At 39.9% G+C, this 19952-nt stretch overlaps 2 protein-coding genes across 6 annotated transcripts in view; one reads left to right on the top strand and one right to left on the bottom strand.

Annotated features, from left to right (window-relative positions):
- LOC109033449 (uncharacterized) overlaps window positions 1–14558 on the top strand; it is a 28001-nt gene extending 13443 nt beyond the window's left edge. For both annotated transcript variants that reach the window (XM_072299297.1, XM_019046073.2), the window contains exons 2-4: window positions 7485–7832; window positions 9612–9745; window positions 12211–14558. In XM_072299297.1, coding sequence (XP_072155398.1) covers window positions 7485–7832; window positions 9612–9745; window positions 12211–12521 — 793 coding nt within the window. In that variant the 3' untranslated portion in view covers window positions 12522–14558. The remainder of the gene's footprint in view (window positions 1–7484; window positions 7833–9611; window positions 9746–12210) is intronic.
- Window positions 1–19952, bottom strand: part of wake (ankyrin repeat and fibronectin type III domain containing protein wide awake) — a 370794-nt gene that overhangs the window by 187279 nt on the left and 163563 nt on the right. The gene's annotated exons all lie outside the window — the stretch shown is intronic.

Here is a 19952-nt window from a genome sequence, read left to right as displayed (position 1 = left end):
CGTATCCCCGTAATTCGAAACGAAAACAATAGAGAGCGCCACCTTCTTGCTGCTCGTAACCAGTCGTAACCCCGTGTCAACAAACCTCGCAACAACAACATCAATACCTAATTAAATAAATCATGTTTGTGCAGTTTTATTATATTATTATATTATATTTGTGTTCAGTACCTCGTAAAAGGGAACCGCGAAAGATGGAATCTGCCGGGATTCTAAATTCATCAACAACAAACATATTAGTTTCTAATAAAAATCCAAGTGTCAGTGCTTGCGTTTTAGCTTCGATAATTGTATGTAATGTAAGTACCTGATTAGTTGTCTAATTTTGCTTGGTGTATACCTACGGAGTAATTTTGGAGATAGTATATGATGCATTATACAATGCATTTGAATTCCTAGGTTTCATCTGACTCAAAGTGTTCGCTGCTATTATCTAGGAGCGTACCGACTCATTCATTGGAGAATTGAGCGTTTCCTATCGGCCCCTCTGCAATTATGAGATTAGTCCAAGGACCCTTTAGGAACTTATTTAATGACTCAGGTGGTGCTTTTGAGCCAACTTTCAAAGAATTAAAGGCATTTTTTTAAAATCTACTGTCCATGAGCTCTCCGTCTGACCGAAGTGCTCTCCTCGCTACATGACGCGTAACCCTTCAATTTTTAGTTTAGTCCAAAGACCTCACAGGAACTTAAATTAATGAACCAGGTGGTGCTCTTATGCTAACTTTCGAAGAATTAAAGGCATTTGTTTCTAAAATTTACAGTCCTTGAAAATGAGCTGTTTGTGATGTCGCGGAGCAAAGTGCCCTACTTTTGGGCCTCGTAATCCCTTGAATTTTGAGTTTAGTGCAAAGATCTTTTTGGAACTTAAATTAATGACCCAGGTGATGTGCTTGATGCCCATTTTTAAAGAATCAAAGCCATTTTTCAAAATTTACAGTCTTTCAAAATGAGCTTTCCGTGTGATTTTGCTAAAAATGGACAATTGAGCGTAGCCCCCCCAAATTTTAGCGTACCTCAAAATCGTTGGACGTGCATAAGGAGACCATAGATATGGTGTCCTGTGCCAATTTTGAATGAAATCGAACAGATAGATTCTGAGATATCGCTGTAGACAGATTTGGGGGACGCCACACGGACGGACACACATTTTTTCAAGTATGGTTATTTTTACTCCTGGGACCTTAAAACGTCTAGAAATGATGAAATTTCAACTTTTTTTTTTTTTTTTTTTTTTTTTTTTTGGAGGATGACAATACTTCCTCTCTACCCTATGGGAGCGAGAAAGTAAAAAACCTAAGTAGGTTGAAATCGAGGGAGGGGTGGTTTAAATCGGGGGGGGGGGGGGGGCAAATCGTTTGCATACCGGCGAAAATGCGTTGTAGGACTTCACGATTTACGTAAACAGGAAGAAACTGAGGTTCCTCTTGAAGAAGCGTCTGAGAGCCTTGTGTAAACAAATATCATACTTGGGACCTATGAACGGGGTGAAGAGAGGGATATGGTATGGTGTTGAAGGTCACTTTGCGGCGCTATTCGCGGGAAAATTACGGAATTTGTATTCTTTTCTCGCCAAAATCGAAGTCGAGATGTTCCTCCAGCTTCTTAGGAAATAATGCATATTTGCAGTTTTAACCAAAAGGAACTATATTATATCCTATGCAATGAAATAGAATACATAATAAAGTACACGCTAGTCTTACTCGATGTACGAGTAATTTACGAGTAATTTCAAAAGGTTAAAAAAAGTTCACAAGAGCTGAGCAACTATTATATCCATCCATAAAAGTGACGGTAGGTGCAAGATTGTGGGTTATGCCGAAAAAATGTATTTTGTTTGAATATTAGACATGGGAACGCCGCATTTGATTATGACGGAGTAATTTTTTCCTATATAGTTGATGACGACTCTTGTTTTTTTTTACTTCTTTTTAATTGCGTTCATGACGAGCAGAGTTGATATGGAATAGAAATAAAGTATTGTGGGAGGTGAAAAACAATTCAACATGGAAAAAACAAGCAAACTTGTAGCACAATTTGAGACTTGAAACAAGTTTTTCCGTCAATTTTTACGAGATGAGTGGCGGATACGAAAATGTAAAGGAGCAAAAAATACTTAGTTTTTCAGCCTGGAGTTGTGGTCTCCCAATTGCCAACAAAGTTCAAAATATTTTTGGCATCGGAAGATAGTAATTTCTGAATGATCCCGTCATCTTCGAATTTCAAATTATAACCTGGATCATTCATCGTTACGAAGCTGGTTCCTACAGGAGACAGAGTCATGTAAAACTTCAGAATTCGCCTTCTCTCTTGCCTAGCATAAATGTATTTTCCAAAAAAAAAAAAAAAAAAAAAAAAAAAAAAAAAAAAAAAAAAAAAAAAAAAAAAAAAAAAGTTAAAGTTAAGTTAAAAAAAGGCAAGTTATCTGCATCATTAAAATTTTAGGATTAACGAGCAATGGTATTCATACGGTAAAAAAAGTTAGGGTCAAAAAATGTCAAATCCATTTATCTTTCTGGGAAATCTGCGTTGTAAAATTGACTTCGAACATGGAAATTTTTAGGGCATATTACACTGACCTCATGGCCTCGATTTAGTTTAAGCACATGAGTACAAAAAAGTCATCTTACCGTAGAAAGTAAATTCATGACGATTCTCTGAAAAATGGAAAAAGTGACTTTATGCACTTTCAAACTTGCATATTTCAATATTCTCATTACTATTCCACGCGTGACGTCAAAAATAAAACCAAGTCGTGTCTGCGTGTGTATGAACAAAGTAGAGGTTGATTGATGGGTCTTTGCGTGCGCGAAATAAATGGAAATCAAAACGTCTTAGAGACCGGTTCCAATGATGCCTATTCTCTCTGATAATTTCTATCTCATAACTTGCACAACTGGATTGCATTTTGCAAAAAGGAACCACTAGCATTGTAATGCTGCTAAGATTGTGCAACTTCATCCTTTGCAATAAAATTGCGGAAATTGTGAAAAACTATGAAATTTAGATGGTAATTTTTGTATTAAATTTACAGTTTTCAGCGAGTAAAATAGAAACTATTAAGGGATAATCGGGTTTTTCCTCCAAGACAAAAGAAGTTGCACAATCTTAGCAACATTTCAATGCTAGTGGTTCCTTTTTGCAAAATGCGATCCAACTGTCCTAGCAAATTCTGAAAGTTTGATTTTTTTACAATTTTCGGTTCTTAAACTTTTTTAAGCTTGCATTAAAAAAACGTTGGTATTCTGCTAGGATGAATGACTGATTTTCACTAAGCTGACTCGGTTCATACCGTAAACCGACCAAACTGTTGGAGATTTTTAGGCAATGTGCGTAAAAAGTTCAGTTTAAGCTGATATCTCATTACAGAGGGAAAACTTGCCGCCAGCGTGCAACTTCCGGTTACCCAAGTCTCGGGGTGGTTTTCATGACCTCTCGAGCTTGGTAGCAGGAAATTCAGGAGGCTGCACTGCACTGAGGATTGACCCAACAAGGCCTCCGCGTCTGCAGTTGCCTTCTTGAATGGACGTAACTAGTGTTGCTCCAAAGAGCGTATCTCTTTGAGGGAAAATTGTGCTTGTGTGTGTGAGTTTTTTCCCTCTGTGATGAGATATCAGCTTTAAGCTGAACTTTTTACGCACAATGGCTAAAAAAAAACCCAATTAGTAGTCCACTGCAAAACTAGTAACTAGTGGACGATCTGAAATAATTGAATGGATCAGGCAAAGGTGAAGTGAACAGTTTCCCTTCCTCCTCTCGACTGCTTGGGGAATGTTAAGTTTTAACTCCGACTTACACTGAGAAAAAGCTCCGGCCGTGAAACCTGTACTTCCGGGATATATAGACATATCGTCCGCAATCCGAGCTCAGAGGCCAAAAGTTCCGGGCGTAGCATCCGGAGCAATCAAAGCTACGGCTCCAGTGCCCGAAACTTTTGATCTCTGAGCCCGGAACGGACGGTATGACGGTATGTCCATACAGCCCGGAGCTTTTAAGCGCTCAGCCGATAGGCATAGCGCTTTTTGATTTCGACTTGCCTCTGAGTACTAGTATACTAGTGCTAATGCGTTTAAGTGGCGTACCAGCTCATCGATGTGTAGGCTTTTTGGTGGGGGGGTCCATTTTTAAAATAAATAAAGCTGTGAAAACTGTATTTTATGCTTGTTTGTATATAAGAACATTTCTTAGCGGTAGAGTAATTCTTATCGAAATTGATCGTTGAACTCAAATGGACGTATTTATGCGAAAAGGCGCTAAACGCCATTTCCAAACTTCTCAGTAAAGCAAGTTTGACTAAAACAATTGGCGTTTCCGTACTAATGGACCGATTTTGGTTTACTTTAGCTTGTTTGAAAGCTGAAGAGTTCATCTAATTACGAACGTTGCCAAAATTAGGAAAAAATGCATATTAAGCGAGATATAGGGGATTTTTGCACGTAGGTCCATTTGATTTAATGCGCTAACCCGGATTCCGAATTATTTCAAAAGGCGCTATCTCCACTTGAATCACTTGATTGACGCGCGCGCGGCGAAGCTTGGTGGAAACTTGGTGAAATTTAGTATTGGGGGGTATTTTTGGACGGGAAACTCGAATTTCGGGTCAAATTTTGAAAATTCAGAAATCCAAGATGGCGGACATGGCCTAAAATGCTATCTCGGTCCCTATCCAGCCGATCTTGGTGAAACTTGGTATCAGGGGGTATTTTCGCATGGGAAACTCGAATTTCGGGTCAAATTTTGAAAATTCAGAAATCCAAGATGGCGGACATGGCCTAAAATGCTATCTTGGCCCCTGTCCAGCCGATCTTGGTAAACTTGGTATCAGGGGGTATTTTCGCATGGGAAACTCGAATTTCGGGTCAAATTTTGAAAATTCAGAAATCCAAGATGGCGGACATGGCCTAAAATGCTATCTTGGCCCCTGTCCAGCTGATCTTGGTGAAACTTGGTATCAGGGGGTATTTTCGCATGGGAAACTCGAATTTCGGGTCAAATTTTGAAAATTCAGAAATCCAAGATGGCGGACATGGCCTAAAATGCTATCTCGGCCCCTATCCAGCCGATCTTGGTGAAACTTGGTATCAGGGGGTATTTTCGCATGGGAAACTCGAATTTTGGGTCAAATTTTGAAAATTCAGAAATCCAAGATGGCGGACATGGCCTAAAATGCTATCTTGGCCCCTGTCCAGCTGATCTTGGTGAAACTTGGCATCGGGGAGTATTTTCGGACGGGAAACTCGAATTTCGGGTCAAATTTTGAAAATTCAGAAATCCAAGATGGCGGATGTGGCTTAAAATGATATCTATTTCTTAAACAAACGCACTACACGTCTAGAATGGCCGCCAATGAACCTGCGTAAAGCGCACGGGCCGGGTTGTGAAGGCCGGAGGTGGTGGGAGCCCAAATATACCTACCTAACCTCAATCTGCTTTCCCGCTGCATCTTGCCAATGTGGATGATATGTGGAAATTTCCACGTTTGTAAACTTTAAATATATGGCACTCTACACGGAGAAAAAAACTCGTGCGTGGGACCCGAAGTTTGGGTCATATGGACCTCTGAAGTTTTCGGATTGAGCATCTGAACACTTTAGGTCTAGCTGTCGAGGTTCGGATCACACATCTGAAACTTCAGTTCTTACGTCTGAAGTCTTCAGGTGTGAGAACCGAAGTTTTTCGGATGTGAGAACCGAAATTTCGGATGTGAAAACCGAAGTAATTTAGATGTAAGAACTGAAGTTTCAGATGTGTGATCAAAACCTCAGCAGCTGGACCGAAAGTGTTCAGATGCTCAATCCGAAAACTTCACAGATCCATATGACCTAAACTTCGGGTCCCACGCACGAAGTTTTTTTCTCCGTGTACGTTCACAATACACCGCCTCGTCGAGGTGCGTGGTTTACCTAGCAGCGTCGGATCGTGAATTCCCTTCATGTGCTGATTACCTATGTTAAAATTTTCGTATCTAAATAAAACAGTTTCTGTTGTCATTTTGAGCCCCTAATACCGAACTCCACACAAACGATTCAGGCATTGAGCTATTGTTGAAGACCACATCCGCCATATCGGAGTTTAAAATTTTAACAATGAGGTTATTCAGTAATTTTTAATTTTTGCATTTTTTTGGAGAATTGAGTACGCACAGTTCGCTGGAATTTTCTCCGATTTTTTGAAACATTATTAACCCACGGAAAACAAGTTCGAAGTTGCGTATTCTGAGCTCCCATTTAAACTCGCGTCTCCGAGGAAGTCAAGATGGGGCCTGACGAACCCCTAGATGACGGTCACGCTTTTGACCACGTAATCCTTCCAGCGCGCTCTTAATACTCATAAATTTCTAAATACTGTTCCGATTCCAATAAAGTACCTAACAGTGATTTTAATGAAAATTAAGTGATTCCGATGGGTTCGTTAATTTGTTCGCTCGTTAAAAGCCCCTTGTCCATGTCAGTGCACACTGACATCGATCGAGCCAGAGGGAACGCACGGTCGACATGTGACCGTCACTCAGGGGACGACATCTGGGATTTTTTGGCGATGCGCGTTTAAATAGGAGATAACATTTTAGGCCACATCCGCCATCTTGAATTTATGAAATTTTAAAATTTGACCCGAAATTCAAGTTTCCCGTCCGAAAATACCCCCTGATACCAAGTTTCACCAAGATCAGCTGGACAGGGGCCAAGATAGCATTTTAGGCCATGTCCGCCATCTTGGATTTCTGAATTTTCAAAATTTGACCCAAAATTCGAGTTTCCCATGCGAAAATACCCCCTGATACCAAGTTTCACCAAGATCGGCTGGACAGGGGCCAAGATAGCATTTTAGGCCATGTCCGCCATCTTGGATTTCTGAATTTTCAAAATTTGACCCGAAATTCGAGTTTCTCGTCCAAAAATACCCCCCGTTACTGAATTTCACCAAGTTTCCACCAAGCTTCGCCGCGCGCGCGTCAATCAAGTGATTCAAGTGGAGATAGCGCCTTTTGATTTAATTCGGAATCCGGGTTAGCGCATTAAATCAAAGGGAATTACTTATAGTTCCTTTTGATTTTATTCGTAATCGCTGATTCCCTGTTTTGCGATTTTTCAGGGGCTGATTCCAGGGGATGAAATTAGTATTTTGGGGGCATATTTACGTGTGAGAGCAGCCTATTACATGGAGAATCCAGATCCGTTAAAAACTGAAATTTGGAAATTTGGCGCGTAGTTCCCTTTCGTATAAATACGTCCAAATGAAGCCTAAAAAAAAACGCGCCTGATGAGCTCATTTTCGGGAAACAAAAATACGCGTTTACCGTTTCCTGGGTAACCTTTGTTTGATATCAGCTGATGCTTTATTTCCATTTCCCAGCCAAGTCGACGGAGTTTATACGTCCTTTCTTCATTAAATACATTTACTAACACCTGAGCGCTTTTCTAATACGACAGTATTAGAACTTTCCCGCTTGTTTCTGAGTGTGCTAATTTTGTTTGTGGCTGCAGGCTACTTCTCGCGGCGATTGCCTGGCAAATGTCTCGGTCCTGCTTATCGATGAGGTCGTTGAATTCATGGGTATCAAGCAGTCGACGCGGAAGTCGGCGGACACCTCCTCGGGAGAATGTAAATCCGAGCCCCTCTGGGTACTTCAGAAGGGTATTCTCCGGCCTCTCTCGGACAGAGAGTCAAATGATGCGGACTCAAACCCAGCCGAATGTGCCATACACGTTACCACTACCATTCAGATGGAAGAAAATCGATAAAATCAAGATTACAGGCGGTGACGTCATCGTTTGCGGAAGGAACCAGGCTATCCCTACCTTCAAGACCCACTGGTTATTGGCGGTGAACGGGTGAGAACCACAATACCCTTGCAACATGGCCAATGTCTCGGTTGCGTTGGTCACAGAATCGTGTTTTGACGCTCGATTCTTGTAGAATAGTTACAAATATTCTGATCCGTCCAAACAGCAACTTCCTGCGTTTAATGCTACCTGAGATATCATGCTTTGAACATATAGGTTTGCGAAGTCATCCACCGTTGCAGTGACACCCTTGGTTTCTTCCATCTTGTATTCATTCAAGTTCCACGTTGAGTAACCAATGCAAATGTGTGTCTCCCTGACTGATGAATGCAGGTGGAAGAAACCAAAGGTGTCACTACCGATGTGGATGACGTCACAAACCAATTTTTCCGAAGCATGATATCTCGGATAATATTGGACATAGGAAGTTGCTAGTTGGACGGATCTTATTATTTTTAGCTAATCTACAAGAGTCGAGCATCAAAACACGATTCCATGACCAGTGCAACTGACCGATTAATACACCCATAAAAATATGAAAGAAAGATTTATTTTATAAATGTGACTTTGTATCAAAGTTTCCACTAAATACTTGGTGCTGTACACGAATTGGTTGTATCTACGTCAAAAGGAAATGCACAAAGTTCCACTTAGCAAGTCCAGGTGTCACAATACCATTACCGTTAGGTATGTATAACGCACCTATTGAATCGGTTCACAACAGCGACTGATAGCTGTGTCAAAATCAGCCGCGCCAGTAGCCCAAATATTGAGCGTACGACTGTGCGTCGATACCACAAGGCAAGACATAGCCCTATCTTAACCCTGCATTATATCGCATTTCAATGTCCAATAATCGGCCCGCATGCGGGCAGAGCACGCTTTCTTTAATCTAAAATAAAACTTAGTCATTTATGGTCATTCTGTGTAAACTTACTACGATGTTACAGGATAAACTTAGGTTAGGAGAGTATTTCTATGCGGTGCAGAACGACCTCCTCTCCAATTAAAAGACATTGAAATTTTTTCGCTATTAATATCTTTGGACTAGGTAATGAAACTAAGTGAACTTCATTTATTATTTGCGATTTGTTTCCTGCCAGTGGCCGCTGTCAGATCGATCAAGAGTCAAATGGACGTATTTCTGCCGAACGGATCTATGTGCGTAGTGGCGTGAGCCCTGTTACGCATATATTCTCATGGGTCTAAAGGTTCATGTCTGAATGCATACATAATTCCATTTGGAAGAAATACGTCCAAGTGATTTAGTCGAAGTAGAATACTCACTGGGAAAAAAAAACACATTGTATCTAGAGTCCAGACTCTTAAAAACATCGACAAGAAAAAATGCTCTTGATTCAATCAGATTTAAGCTTCAATCAAGAACCAATAGCCTCTTAATTTGAGCGGATTTACTTTTGATTTAAGCTTAAATCTGATTGAGTCAAGAGTCCTTTATCTTGTCAATGTTTTCAAGAGTCTGGACTCTAGATACAACGTATTTTTTTTCCAATGAGGGAAAAATTAAAATACTTACAGGTGCCCATCCAGAGAGATTTACGATAGAAATAACAGGAGAATGTGAGGATTCTTACCTGGAACAAGCACAAAAAATAGAAACATTAGGCAACTGTTATGACTTGTAAAAACTGGCTTTTTAATGCCTTTTCAAGAGTCTGGACTCTTGATCCAATGTGTTTTTTTCCAGTGCTGGTTGAAGTAGCGTCCAATTTTCGCTCGACCAGGTTTCGGTCTGAAGGACACGTCTTTTATTATCATCCGATTTTGCGACAGAATGATTGTAACAAAATTGTTTCCTGATTCTAGTTACGAGCTGGTACACGTCATCAAGAATGGAATTTACTTATATACCGGTCAAATAACCATTGACAAGAGGCTTGACTTACCGGGAAAGTACGACTACATTGATTGCAATAATTGTAAAAACCTCGGCAACAGAGGTGAGTTCATGTATATGTTACGGTTGATTAATTCCTGAGAAGGACCATAAAAACGAGATATTGGAAAAGCTATGAGAGCACTCTCAGACATTCGATGAGGTACCAGATAAAATCCTCCGTTACATGTTTTTTCCTCAAAATTTTCCGTATACTATAATTTATACATCGAGAATTACGGAATTCTACTTTCGAAGAAGATGTAGGTATTCTTGCGTACATACATACATACAAGTCGCTTTACAGCACTCCCTCGCGCTCTACGACTCCTAACCTCCACTGCTCTCTTTCAAACCACAAATCTTGGGGGATTGAGCACCTTAACATTTCCGCTTCAATCCCTTCCCTCCAACCTTTCATTGGGCGCCCTCTGCGTCTTCTCCCAGGAGGAACCCAGTCAAGGACCTTCTTCGGCAACCTGTCTCCTGCCATTCTCTGGACATGACCATACCAAATGAGTTGTTTTGTCATAATGTCATGCACGATGGTCTGCTTGGCATCCATGATCTCCCGTACCGTCTCATTCCTGACGCGATCCTTTCTGGAAATACCAGCGGATTTACGCTAGAAGACCATCTCTGTTGCCTCTAAAAGCTCCCGGGTCCGCTGTACGCAACATTATTCGATATACGATTATATTTACGATCATTATACGTATATATATTATATGATCACTATACGATTCTTACGTAACATTAATTTAAAGTCGAGAGTACAAATATCGTAACTTGTGAGATTTGTATTGCAGACGATCATAGTAATGAGTACATTTTGATATTCCGCTTAGGACCTGGTTTCTAAACTTCTCGTTCTGTTAATAGCGTTCTACGCTTCTTAGAGGGGATAAATAATGTGGTTCCTTATTTCCTATCTTGTCTATTGGTCTATCACCTGAAAAAAAGACTCTTAGATGCAAAGCCCAGACTCTTAAAAAATTTGACGAGAGAAGATACTCTCGATTCAATAGGATTTTTGCTTGAATCGAGAGCCGCGCCTCTTAATTTAATCGGATTTTCTTTGACCCAAGTAGAAATATCCGATTCAATCAAGAGTACTTTCAATACTTCGATACTCACAATACTCTGAATCAAGAGTACTGGTTGATAATTTCAAGAGAAAATGCCAACTAGTCTTCTTGAAGAAATTTAATATAAAACGAGTGGAAAATACCAACGTCGCAATCGGAGGCGTGCATTTTCTCAGTCTCTCCATTATTTTCTAAGCTAAATTCACCGCAAACCGTACCAACAAAATTTGTGTTGGTTTGTGTTTCACTTCCCATGTTACCCTAGCCAAAAGTAACGCAAGAGCACAAATATTTTCATCAGTGCATGCAGCGGGCTGTTGAAATTAGTAGACAAAGCCATAGACAAAGAAGACAACAGGGATATGGAGGGATCTTGTTAGTGAGAGCGGATGGTTGCAATGGGCAAAGATGGTAGGTAATAGACTAACTAACGACAACCTACGGGAGACCCGATGATTTTTCCGTAATTTTCTCCCTTAATCCATAATAACCACTCATTTCAACCAAAAGGATCGCTCCATATACTTCTTATGACATCTTCGTCTACCGCTTTGTCTATTATATTCAACAATCTACCGCAGATGTGTGACCCGAACTGCGGTAGCTGGACCGCAAATTTTTGGATGTGCGATCCGAAAAATTCAGAGATCCGTATGACCTGAACTTCGGACAAGGTGGCATGACCTGTAATAAAGAAATGAAATTTTGGAAATTAGTGAAATATTTTATGAAATACGAGGCTTGAAAATATTTCATATTTTTTAGGTGCTACAGTATGCATCCCGCACTTAAACACACAAAAAAGAATAATTTCTTTTTTCGATTTTCTCCCTCAGTTTATAGGAATCACCCATTTCGACCATTAGGATCGCTCCATACTCCCTATACAGGGTAATTCAAAAGTCACGCACCACTACCACTGGCCATGCATTCGAGATTTTTGAGTTGTACCCCGCCGTCCTTCCCCTAAGGGGCTCAAAAATAGAAAGTACCTAAAAAAGTTTCCCGAGGAAAAAACGTCATAAACCGCAAATCGATATCTTAATTAGAACTAAAGTTAAGGCCAGCGGGCCGATTATTGAAATTGATAGACAAAGCTACAGACATAGAAGACAAAAGAGATAAGGAGGGATCATATTGGTGGAGGCGGTGATTGCAATGGACAAAGAAGGTAGGTAATATACTAAGTAACGGCAACCCACGAGTTACCCGATAGTTAGTCCATCATTTTCTCCCTATGTCTATAAGAATCAATCTTTTCAACCAATAGGATAGCTCCATACTCCCTATGTCTTCTTTGTCTATCAATTTCAATAATCGGCCCACAGTGGTGCGTGACTTTTGAATAACCCTGTATCTTCTTTATCTATCGCTTTGTCTATCAATTCCAACAATCAGCCCGCAGGTCCATGAGTGGATATTTCTCTTTTTCCCGATAAAGGTATCTCCGGTGATGATCTCGCTGCTGTCACGGAAAGGGCGTTCAAATGGCTCTTTAAATACACGTTTTTCGACTCTGACTCCTGCTCGAGTTACCACTGGGTCATGTACTGGGTGTCAGGGAGTCCTCCGACCCCGCGGCGATCCCTTCTGCCGGGCTTTAGCAAGCGCATGCATCCTTACTGCCGGCTCAACACCATCCTCACCGACCCGGAACCCAGGGAGGTGCCGTTCGACCAGATCAACTTCGCCTTGATCGGAACTATGGATGCTTATAATCTCGGCTGGGGCCCGAACACTCGAGCTTCCTGATCTAGACTCGTTTCAAAGGAAAAGGACCGGATCACATTTGGATTGCATTTTGCAAAAAGGAACTAGAAGAATGGAGATGTTGCATGTGTGAGGAATATGCGATTTGACTATTGATTCGTACGTAAAAGTTCGCTAGAAACACGATGGTGCCACTGGTTTTCTCTGAAATCATCTCCCGAGCTCAAAAAAAGCTCTCAAGTTGAGGCTAAAATGGAGGGGATATCCCACGCCTCTACATCGAGACAAACTTTCCATGCAAAGATAGGGAGCAAATACATTAGCAGTGATGCCGTGTTTTCAGTTTTGGAGTCCCCAAATAAAGTGGCAGCCCTGTGAATATATTTTGCACCCTATCTTTGCATGGAGAGTTTGTTTTGATGTAGAGGTGGACTCGCAGGATAGCGTGGGATATCCCCTCCAATACGCCCTCACTTAAGAGCTTTTTTTGAGCTTGGGAGTTGATTTCAGAGAAAACCAGTGGCACCATCGTGTTTCTCGCGAACTTTTACGTAAGAATCAACAGTCAAATAGCTAATTCCTCACACATACAACATCTCCATTGCGATTATGCTAAGATGGTGCATTTTCATCCTTTGCAATAAAATTACAGAAACCATGAAAGAATATGAAATTTACATTGTAATTTTGTCTTAAATTTACAGTTTTTAGCGAGTAAAATAGAAGGTCAGGTTTTTCTTCCAAGGCAAAAGAAGCTGCACAATCTTAGCAACATTGCAATGCGCCTGGTTCCTTTCATATAGATGAGCCAAAGCGTCAAGATCGAGGTTGCCAGAGTTTTATAAAGCAGAGACTGTCATGATAACGTTAAGCGCGCTATGTGAAACACGAAGAGCATTGCGTTTTCATGAGCGGATGGTTTTAATTCACGCATCAAGAATCATTAATTATCTTCGCAAGGATTTAATTCTGGTAATTTTCGTTGAGCGCATCGTGTTCCATGTGAAAATTTGGTTGAGAATCATGTGTCAATAAGATACTGAAATTCGTACCTTCTTGTGTAGTGATCCATTTGCTATGTAGTATGCAGAAAATTCACTGACATTGGCACAAATATCCGCACAGCCGTTTTCACGTAAAAAATAGCTTGCCCAATTAAATGGCAATAGCTAGTGTGGCTTGGTTCCTTCCTGCTTAACGCGGTTTATTTCGCCGTTTCCCTCCGGAAAGGACGTAATTACATTTCAATGTTGCCAAATTTCTCTTCACAAATTTCATTCTTAAAAGGAGAATCTTGGGCATTTCTAAGTGACGATTTGACCAATTTTTCCTCTGATTTCATACGAAATATAGAAAAATCGTGGACAAAAAATGCACAGGTACACTTTCGTAAAAAATTGAATTGCTTCAGTCGATTTTGCAACTTTGCAACAGAGTTACGTTCCTTTGTCTGGGAGGGGACAATTGGACTGCATTTTGCAATTTGGAACTATAAATTCTGGCACATCTGAAAAAACACTTATGTGCATAGGGAAACTAATGGCTCATACGTTGTTTTTAACCCGGGCTAGAATTTATAGTTCCTAATTGCAAAATTCAGTCCAATTTGAGAGAAAAAATGACTTTTGAGCTCGAATCGCCATGCATAATCTTGTGTCACAAACTCTAACGTCAAGAACAAGTTTCAACTGCGTGAAAATAGAATTTAATAGAAATAGATAATCAGCGTCACAATATGTAAATTAATACCTCCCCACTGTTGGCATCAAAATTGACAAAACTACTCGCCTCATGGTACAATAAATCGTATTTCCTGTTTAGATTTTGGTATCCGATTTTTCGCCCCGCCTGGACAAAAATCACTCCCTTGAAACACTTAATTGTCTTCGTAGAATAATAAGTTTTTTCTTTCTGGTGGAAGATCACATTTACAGATGTTTATTAGGTATTTGATTATATATTCTGTGTACATACCGGTGTTTTTTTCACACACCTTTGCTTTCGCTTTGCAATAACGAGCTTGCTTCCCATTACCCTGTTGTATCAAGATTTGTTTTATTATTAAAGAAATATAACTTCTTTCTGATGCCTTTCTTCGTTTTTGTATATTAAAAACTTATTACCTTTCACAAATCTTCAATTCTACCAATACGTTTACTTTAATAGCGATTCACGCAACGTTAGAACATAGTCGTATTTTGTTCGACTCAACAACTCAGGACATCTCGTAACAATCGTATTTCGTTCGGATGTTCTTTATGTTAAGAGGCGTTGCCTATTTTCACTCGTTTATTTTTTGGCACAATTTGGCAACGTTTTCGCAACATTGTTTCGAAACAATTGGAACGTCCTTAAAGCTTGTTACGACTGTTGTGTGCATTTGTTAACAGGATTTCTGACCTCACTTATAGCTGCTTTGTTCTCATTGGTTGTAAAAAATTGATGCAAATAACACAAAATCAGTGACAGGAAAAAATTGTTGCGTCGAACAAAATACGACTCATCAGTTTTTGAATACACAAACGCAAAACTGATCAGATTGAGCAAATCGCGCAAATGGCGTCATTCGAATAGTTTCTGGGATCAATAAGGTTAATTACGAATGCTTCCATTGTCTTCACGAGTTGACTTCTGAACTGCTCGTCAGGTGAGTGGAATTTTCCGTAAAATTTGGAATAAGATGAAGTTACAAGATACCTCAGTTCGTTACAAAATACCTCAGTTCGTGCTTTTTCTTGGATCCCATTCTGCGATTTCACTGCGTTCAAAAATATGGTTTGACTTGAATATTTGGAAACCTAATCACGAACACTCATGAAAGATTTCACGATAGAGGATATTGATGGAACATTTAAGGTGTCAAAGCTGGAAAAAGGAGGATACTTTTAATATGAAAAAATCTGACTTGGCAAAAGTTCGCACGTTTTGTTTTAAAAACATCCAGCGATAGACAAGAGCGGGTCACTGACACCTCTTCTATCCGTGCTTTATTTTTACTTTCTCGCTCCCCTAGTTTTTTTTTCCTTTGCCAGTTGAAAATGAGATCGTGAAATACTCCAAAATGTCTAGGTTTTTGTTTCGTGGCGTGTTCCCCGGACGTTAGTTCCAATGCGATACTTTCTTTTTTTTACTGGAGGGTTTTTTTTTTTTTTTTTTTTTTTTTTTTTAAAGTGTTGCAAATGCCAACGCTAACAATCACCATGGACAGGAAATCAACGTCATACTTTTTGCGACATATATGATTTATTTCATGATTTCTGCGGTCTGTGATACTGTGACCGATTCAGTAAATTTAGGAAATCTCGGAGGTATTGCGTCGCGCTGTTTTTCATGCTTGTCCTTCAAAAATTCCGCGTATGTACACAATACGTGCCAGTCTGCGGCATGAACAACCAGACTCGTTGGTGACATTAATTTGTCGGTGACATTGACTTTCGGTTTCTCTTAGGAGTCCTCATCTGCTTTCACGACAGATAAAAAACACTTCTTTCCCTCTCGATAGACCCTCAAACAAAATAACAGGGACAGGAAAAAAATGCAAACAAAGCTCTTCAGTTGGCAGAGTCTGCCAAGAAACGAACGATGATTTGTTACGCGTTCCAATTCATAGATTTCTGGAAGTATATTTTCTATCATTCGTGATGAGAATTTCTGTTCTACAATGGAAAGCACCGATGGCTATGACGTAATCACTATTTCTTTGTCTATAGGGTGTGCTTTATATCCAGTTCTCGTTCTTAGCAGTATGTTACCGGTTAAAAACGGTCACGATACAAAACTATTTGTATAACCTCATTCAGGGAAAAAGGGACGGAAAAAAATGCAGACGAAGCGGTTCAGTTGGCAATGAATGGCAAGAAAAAATGTTAATTTTATACGCGTCCCGATGTGTTCATATTAAAGTTATACGTAAATTAATTTGATTAGTAAATAATTAGACTCGATGAACACATATTGATTCTTTCGTTACTGTTCGCAGGGCCTTAGTAGCGCTCAGGGGCCCAAGTTGCTAGCGGGCCCGAAAGGCCCGCACATTTGTGGAGTGCATACTCTCTAAATTGAAGGCACTTCACGTTCCCCAAAATATCCAACTCTTTTTCCTGACTTTTCAGAAATACTCTCTTACCACTGGCGCTGAAATTCCCCGACTTTTTACGAAGAAGAAAGGAAAAGGTTGATTTAAAAGCAGCGTTGCAATCGTTGAAGTACCACAATTTTATAAAGGTTAAAACTTGCAAACGACACAAATACGACAATTTACATGATGCCTGGAAAATATTGTAATATACCTTCCACGTCTAAACAAAAAAAAAAATTATAAAAAAAACTGATCAACAGCAGATAGGCATTAATTTTTAGATCTCCTCAATTATTCATGCTGGGAGAATCGAATAAGAGTTACCGGGCGTTTCGCATCGATCGTCATTACAAACACGAATACCCCGATTGAAACTACTCTTTCCGAGCATCGCGCTAAACGAAAATGCGCGATACAACTATTTAAACTCCTAAGCCGCTCAAATTGCATATCCATTGAGCTGTAGGCGAACTTGGTTTCGCTTTCGAGCCTCACGATCTTTGAAAGGCGACAGTTAACGATGTCATCGGTGAGCATCTTTCAAGTTTCGAATTTGTGCGTGGAGAAGAGCCATTATAATGGCTTGGTTACACGCTCAAATTTCCGTCAAATTCCGATCAAAATGATGACCAAGATGGCGGTCGGGAGTCATCTAGATTGATCAGTAAAATTAATTAAAACAGCGTGTTGATTGAAATAAGCATGAAATAAGCACGGTTGTGTGGAAATCAGATGAAGGATGAGCCCCACAGCTCCATCATCTACCATCAAATTTTTGCAGGCCGCAGAACTTTGATGGTAGATGGTGCGCACCAGTCACCATTTGATCGGAAATTGATGGGAATTTGAGCGTGTGACCAGCACACAAGGTTTTGATTATTTATAAACCGTTTTTTGTGCTCGCTTGTGCAACGCACAATGGATCGAGTCAATTAGAGAGGTCGGACATAAAATTTTTGACTAAAACTGCAAATTTTGTTGTTAATTTCGTCACATTTTAAAGTTTAAGGGGTGCTTCGGGAAGAAAATTTCACGAGGAAACCAATGGAAGCACTGGTATAGAACCTCAAAGTCTTGTATAAACGGAGTTATAAGCGTTGAAAGTTTGCAAATTTTGTCCGACCTCTCCTATTGACTCGATCCACTGTGCGGCGGTTGTATTTGCTCTGCGCCTCCTGCTATGAGTCATAGCTTATGACTACGTTATTAAGACTCGCGCGACGACTTGAAAAAATACCGCCATTTGTGGAAGCCCGCGAAAATTTCATTTCCGTAATTTTTTCGAGACATGATTAAAAACCACTTTCCTGCGGAAGAATTTCTAGACACTTCAAAATGCAATTAATTTTTTGTGTGCTTCAATTGGACGTATTTCTATCAAACGGAACTAAGAGCCATCGGGGGAGGAAGCGAGAGGGGGGTTTGGATTTGCGAGTGTTGCGGAACGCGATGCTCGTTCCGTCCTTTACTCGCGTTCCGTTTGACAAAACGCGCTATCCGGGATTCTAATATCCTCAAAAGGAACTCAGATTGGCGCTTAGTTCCGTTGGACAGAAATACGTCCAATTCTGCTTAATCTCGGATATTTAAGATCTCCTCTGCTTTGAAGGGCGAACAAAACGCATCAAGTTTTATGGTAGTACGGCGAGACTCTCAAATCGAAAACTGACACGCTATACTATGTCATTGCACCGTACTCAAGGACATAGCTGAAGCCCAGAACATGAATTTCAAATTTTTTTTATCTTTTTGATGACTCTGACGCAAACAAGGTTGACCTCATAGCCTTTGTTGGAATTTACCGCTTTGGCTTATTCGTATGAAGCTTTTCGTGAGGATGTATTCGTTACCTCACCACACACCTCACATTAACATTTTTCATTTTGGATAGAATTTTCCATGTTTCTGGTTTTAAATTGTCATGTAATGATAATGAGGTTTATTTTGTGAATGGGCAAGGAGTTAGTTTTTATGGTTTTATTAATTTTACCATAGTTTCCTCTCATCATAATGCTGATTCATCCGTGGTAAGAGAGCGTGCACCTAATGGAATACCATTTACTTTAAATGTGTGGCTTGTTATACAAGATTTTTCATACACGTTTATCCTCTTGCATATTCGTTTATGAGGCTCTTAAATCTTTCAGATTGCAATATTATGACATATTCATAAGATTAAAGAGCAGTTTTTTGAAAGTACACGCTGATGTACACAAATAATATACGGTAAATGTAACACAAGGGGTATGTTTTCGTTAGACGGTCTTTAACACGTAATGCGAGGGATTTGTAGCAGTTCCAGAAAACAGCTGTTTTGGTCGGGTATTGGAGATCCGTGTATGGCTGGCACGTAAGCCATTTTGGTCCATTCATTGATATTTACAAGCTTTTAAAAAAAAGCTTAGAGGTGTATGTTACAACAATTTCACAATCTAGCTGAATATTGGGTTAGAACATACGTGCTCAGGCTCACTCATGAAGAACGATAAAGAAACAGGTGCCAAGTGCGCTCTTAATTTTGCTTTCTTGAAGTCAGCATGGCTGTTTTTGAGCCCATTTAATTTAAACGTTCTAGAAACAGCTTCCTTAAAAATAAGTTTGGGACCATCTTTCTGGGATGAGACGATTTGATTGTCTGAAAGAGTCGAATTTCCTGGGAATTTCAGGGTAATGAATTTGACGGTGGGACTGCCACAGCTTTTTGCGCTATTAGACAAAGCCACGGCTGATAGAAGAAAGAAGATGCAATGAACTAAACAAAAGTAAATTGAGTAAACTAAATTAAACAAATCAAAACGAAACTTAGAATTAGGAGACCACTAGTTTAACGCCCAATAAGCAATAACTTGTGCTATCACCTCCTCAATAACTATCTAAGCAGAATTTCAAGATGAATCTAACTGATCAAAGGATAAAAGCCACGATGTTGGGCTGGAACACAACCCAACGGTGTCTTCAAAAATCAGGAAATATCAAAAACAACTAATTTTTGTAGGAGACCTAACCATAAAGTGCATTATGGTGGTGTAAGTCGGCAATCACATAATTCGATTTGCGACGTCGCAGACTTCCTGTCATTCCTTTTTTTTAAACGGAAAACTACTCAACGGCAATTCGTTAAAACTGCCGTGATTCTTCTTCTCTGTGCGAAGAAAATTCTGCAAAAACTTCAAAGAATGATGTCAATTCGTTCTCCTTCAAAAAAATAACATAGAAACGGAAATTTTCAGACACCGCAAACATGTAATTACGGACGTAAGCCGTCGATTAGTGTTGATGCTAAGGAAAGTACGAGAGTAATCCCAAAAGTCCTGCGCGTTTTGCTCTCATTTCAAAAGTAGTTGAGATAGGGAAAATCCGATTAGATGCGCATATATGGCATACTCTCAGCTTTA

This window comes from Bemisia tabaci, chromosome 4, assembly GCF_918797505.1.
Source record: "Bemisia tabaci chromosome 4, PGI_BMITA_v3".
Classification (NCBI taxonomy): domain Eukaryota; kingdom Metazoa; phylum Arthropoda; class Insecta; order Hemiptera; family Aleyrodidae; genus Bemisia; species Bemisia tabaci.
The sequence above is the reverse complement of the archived record's forward strand: the minus strand, read 5'-3'. Positions and strand labels throughout refer to the sequence as shown.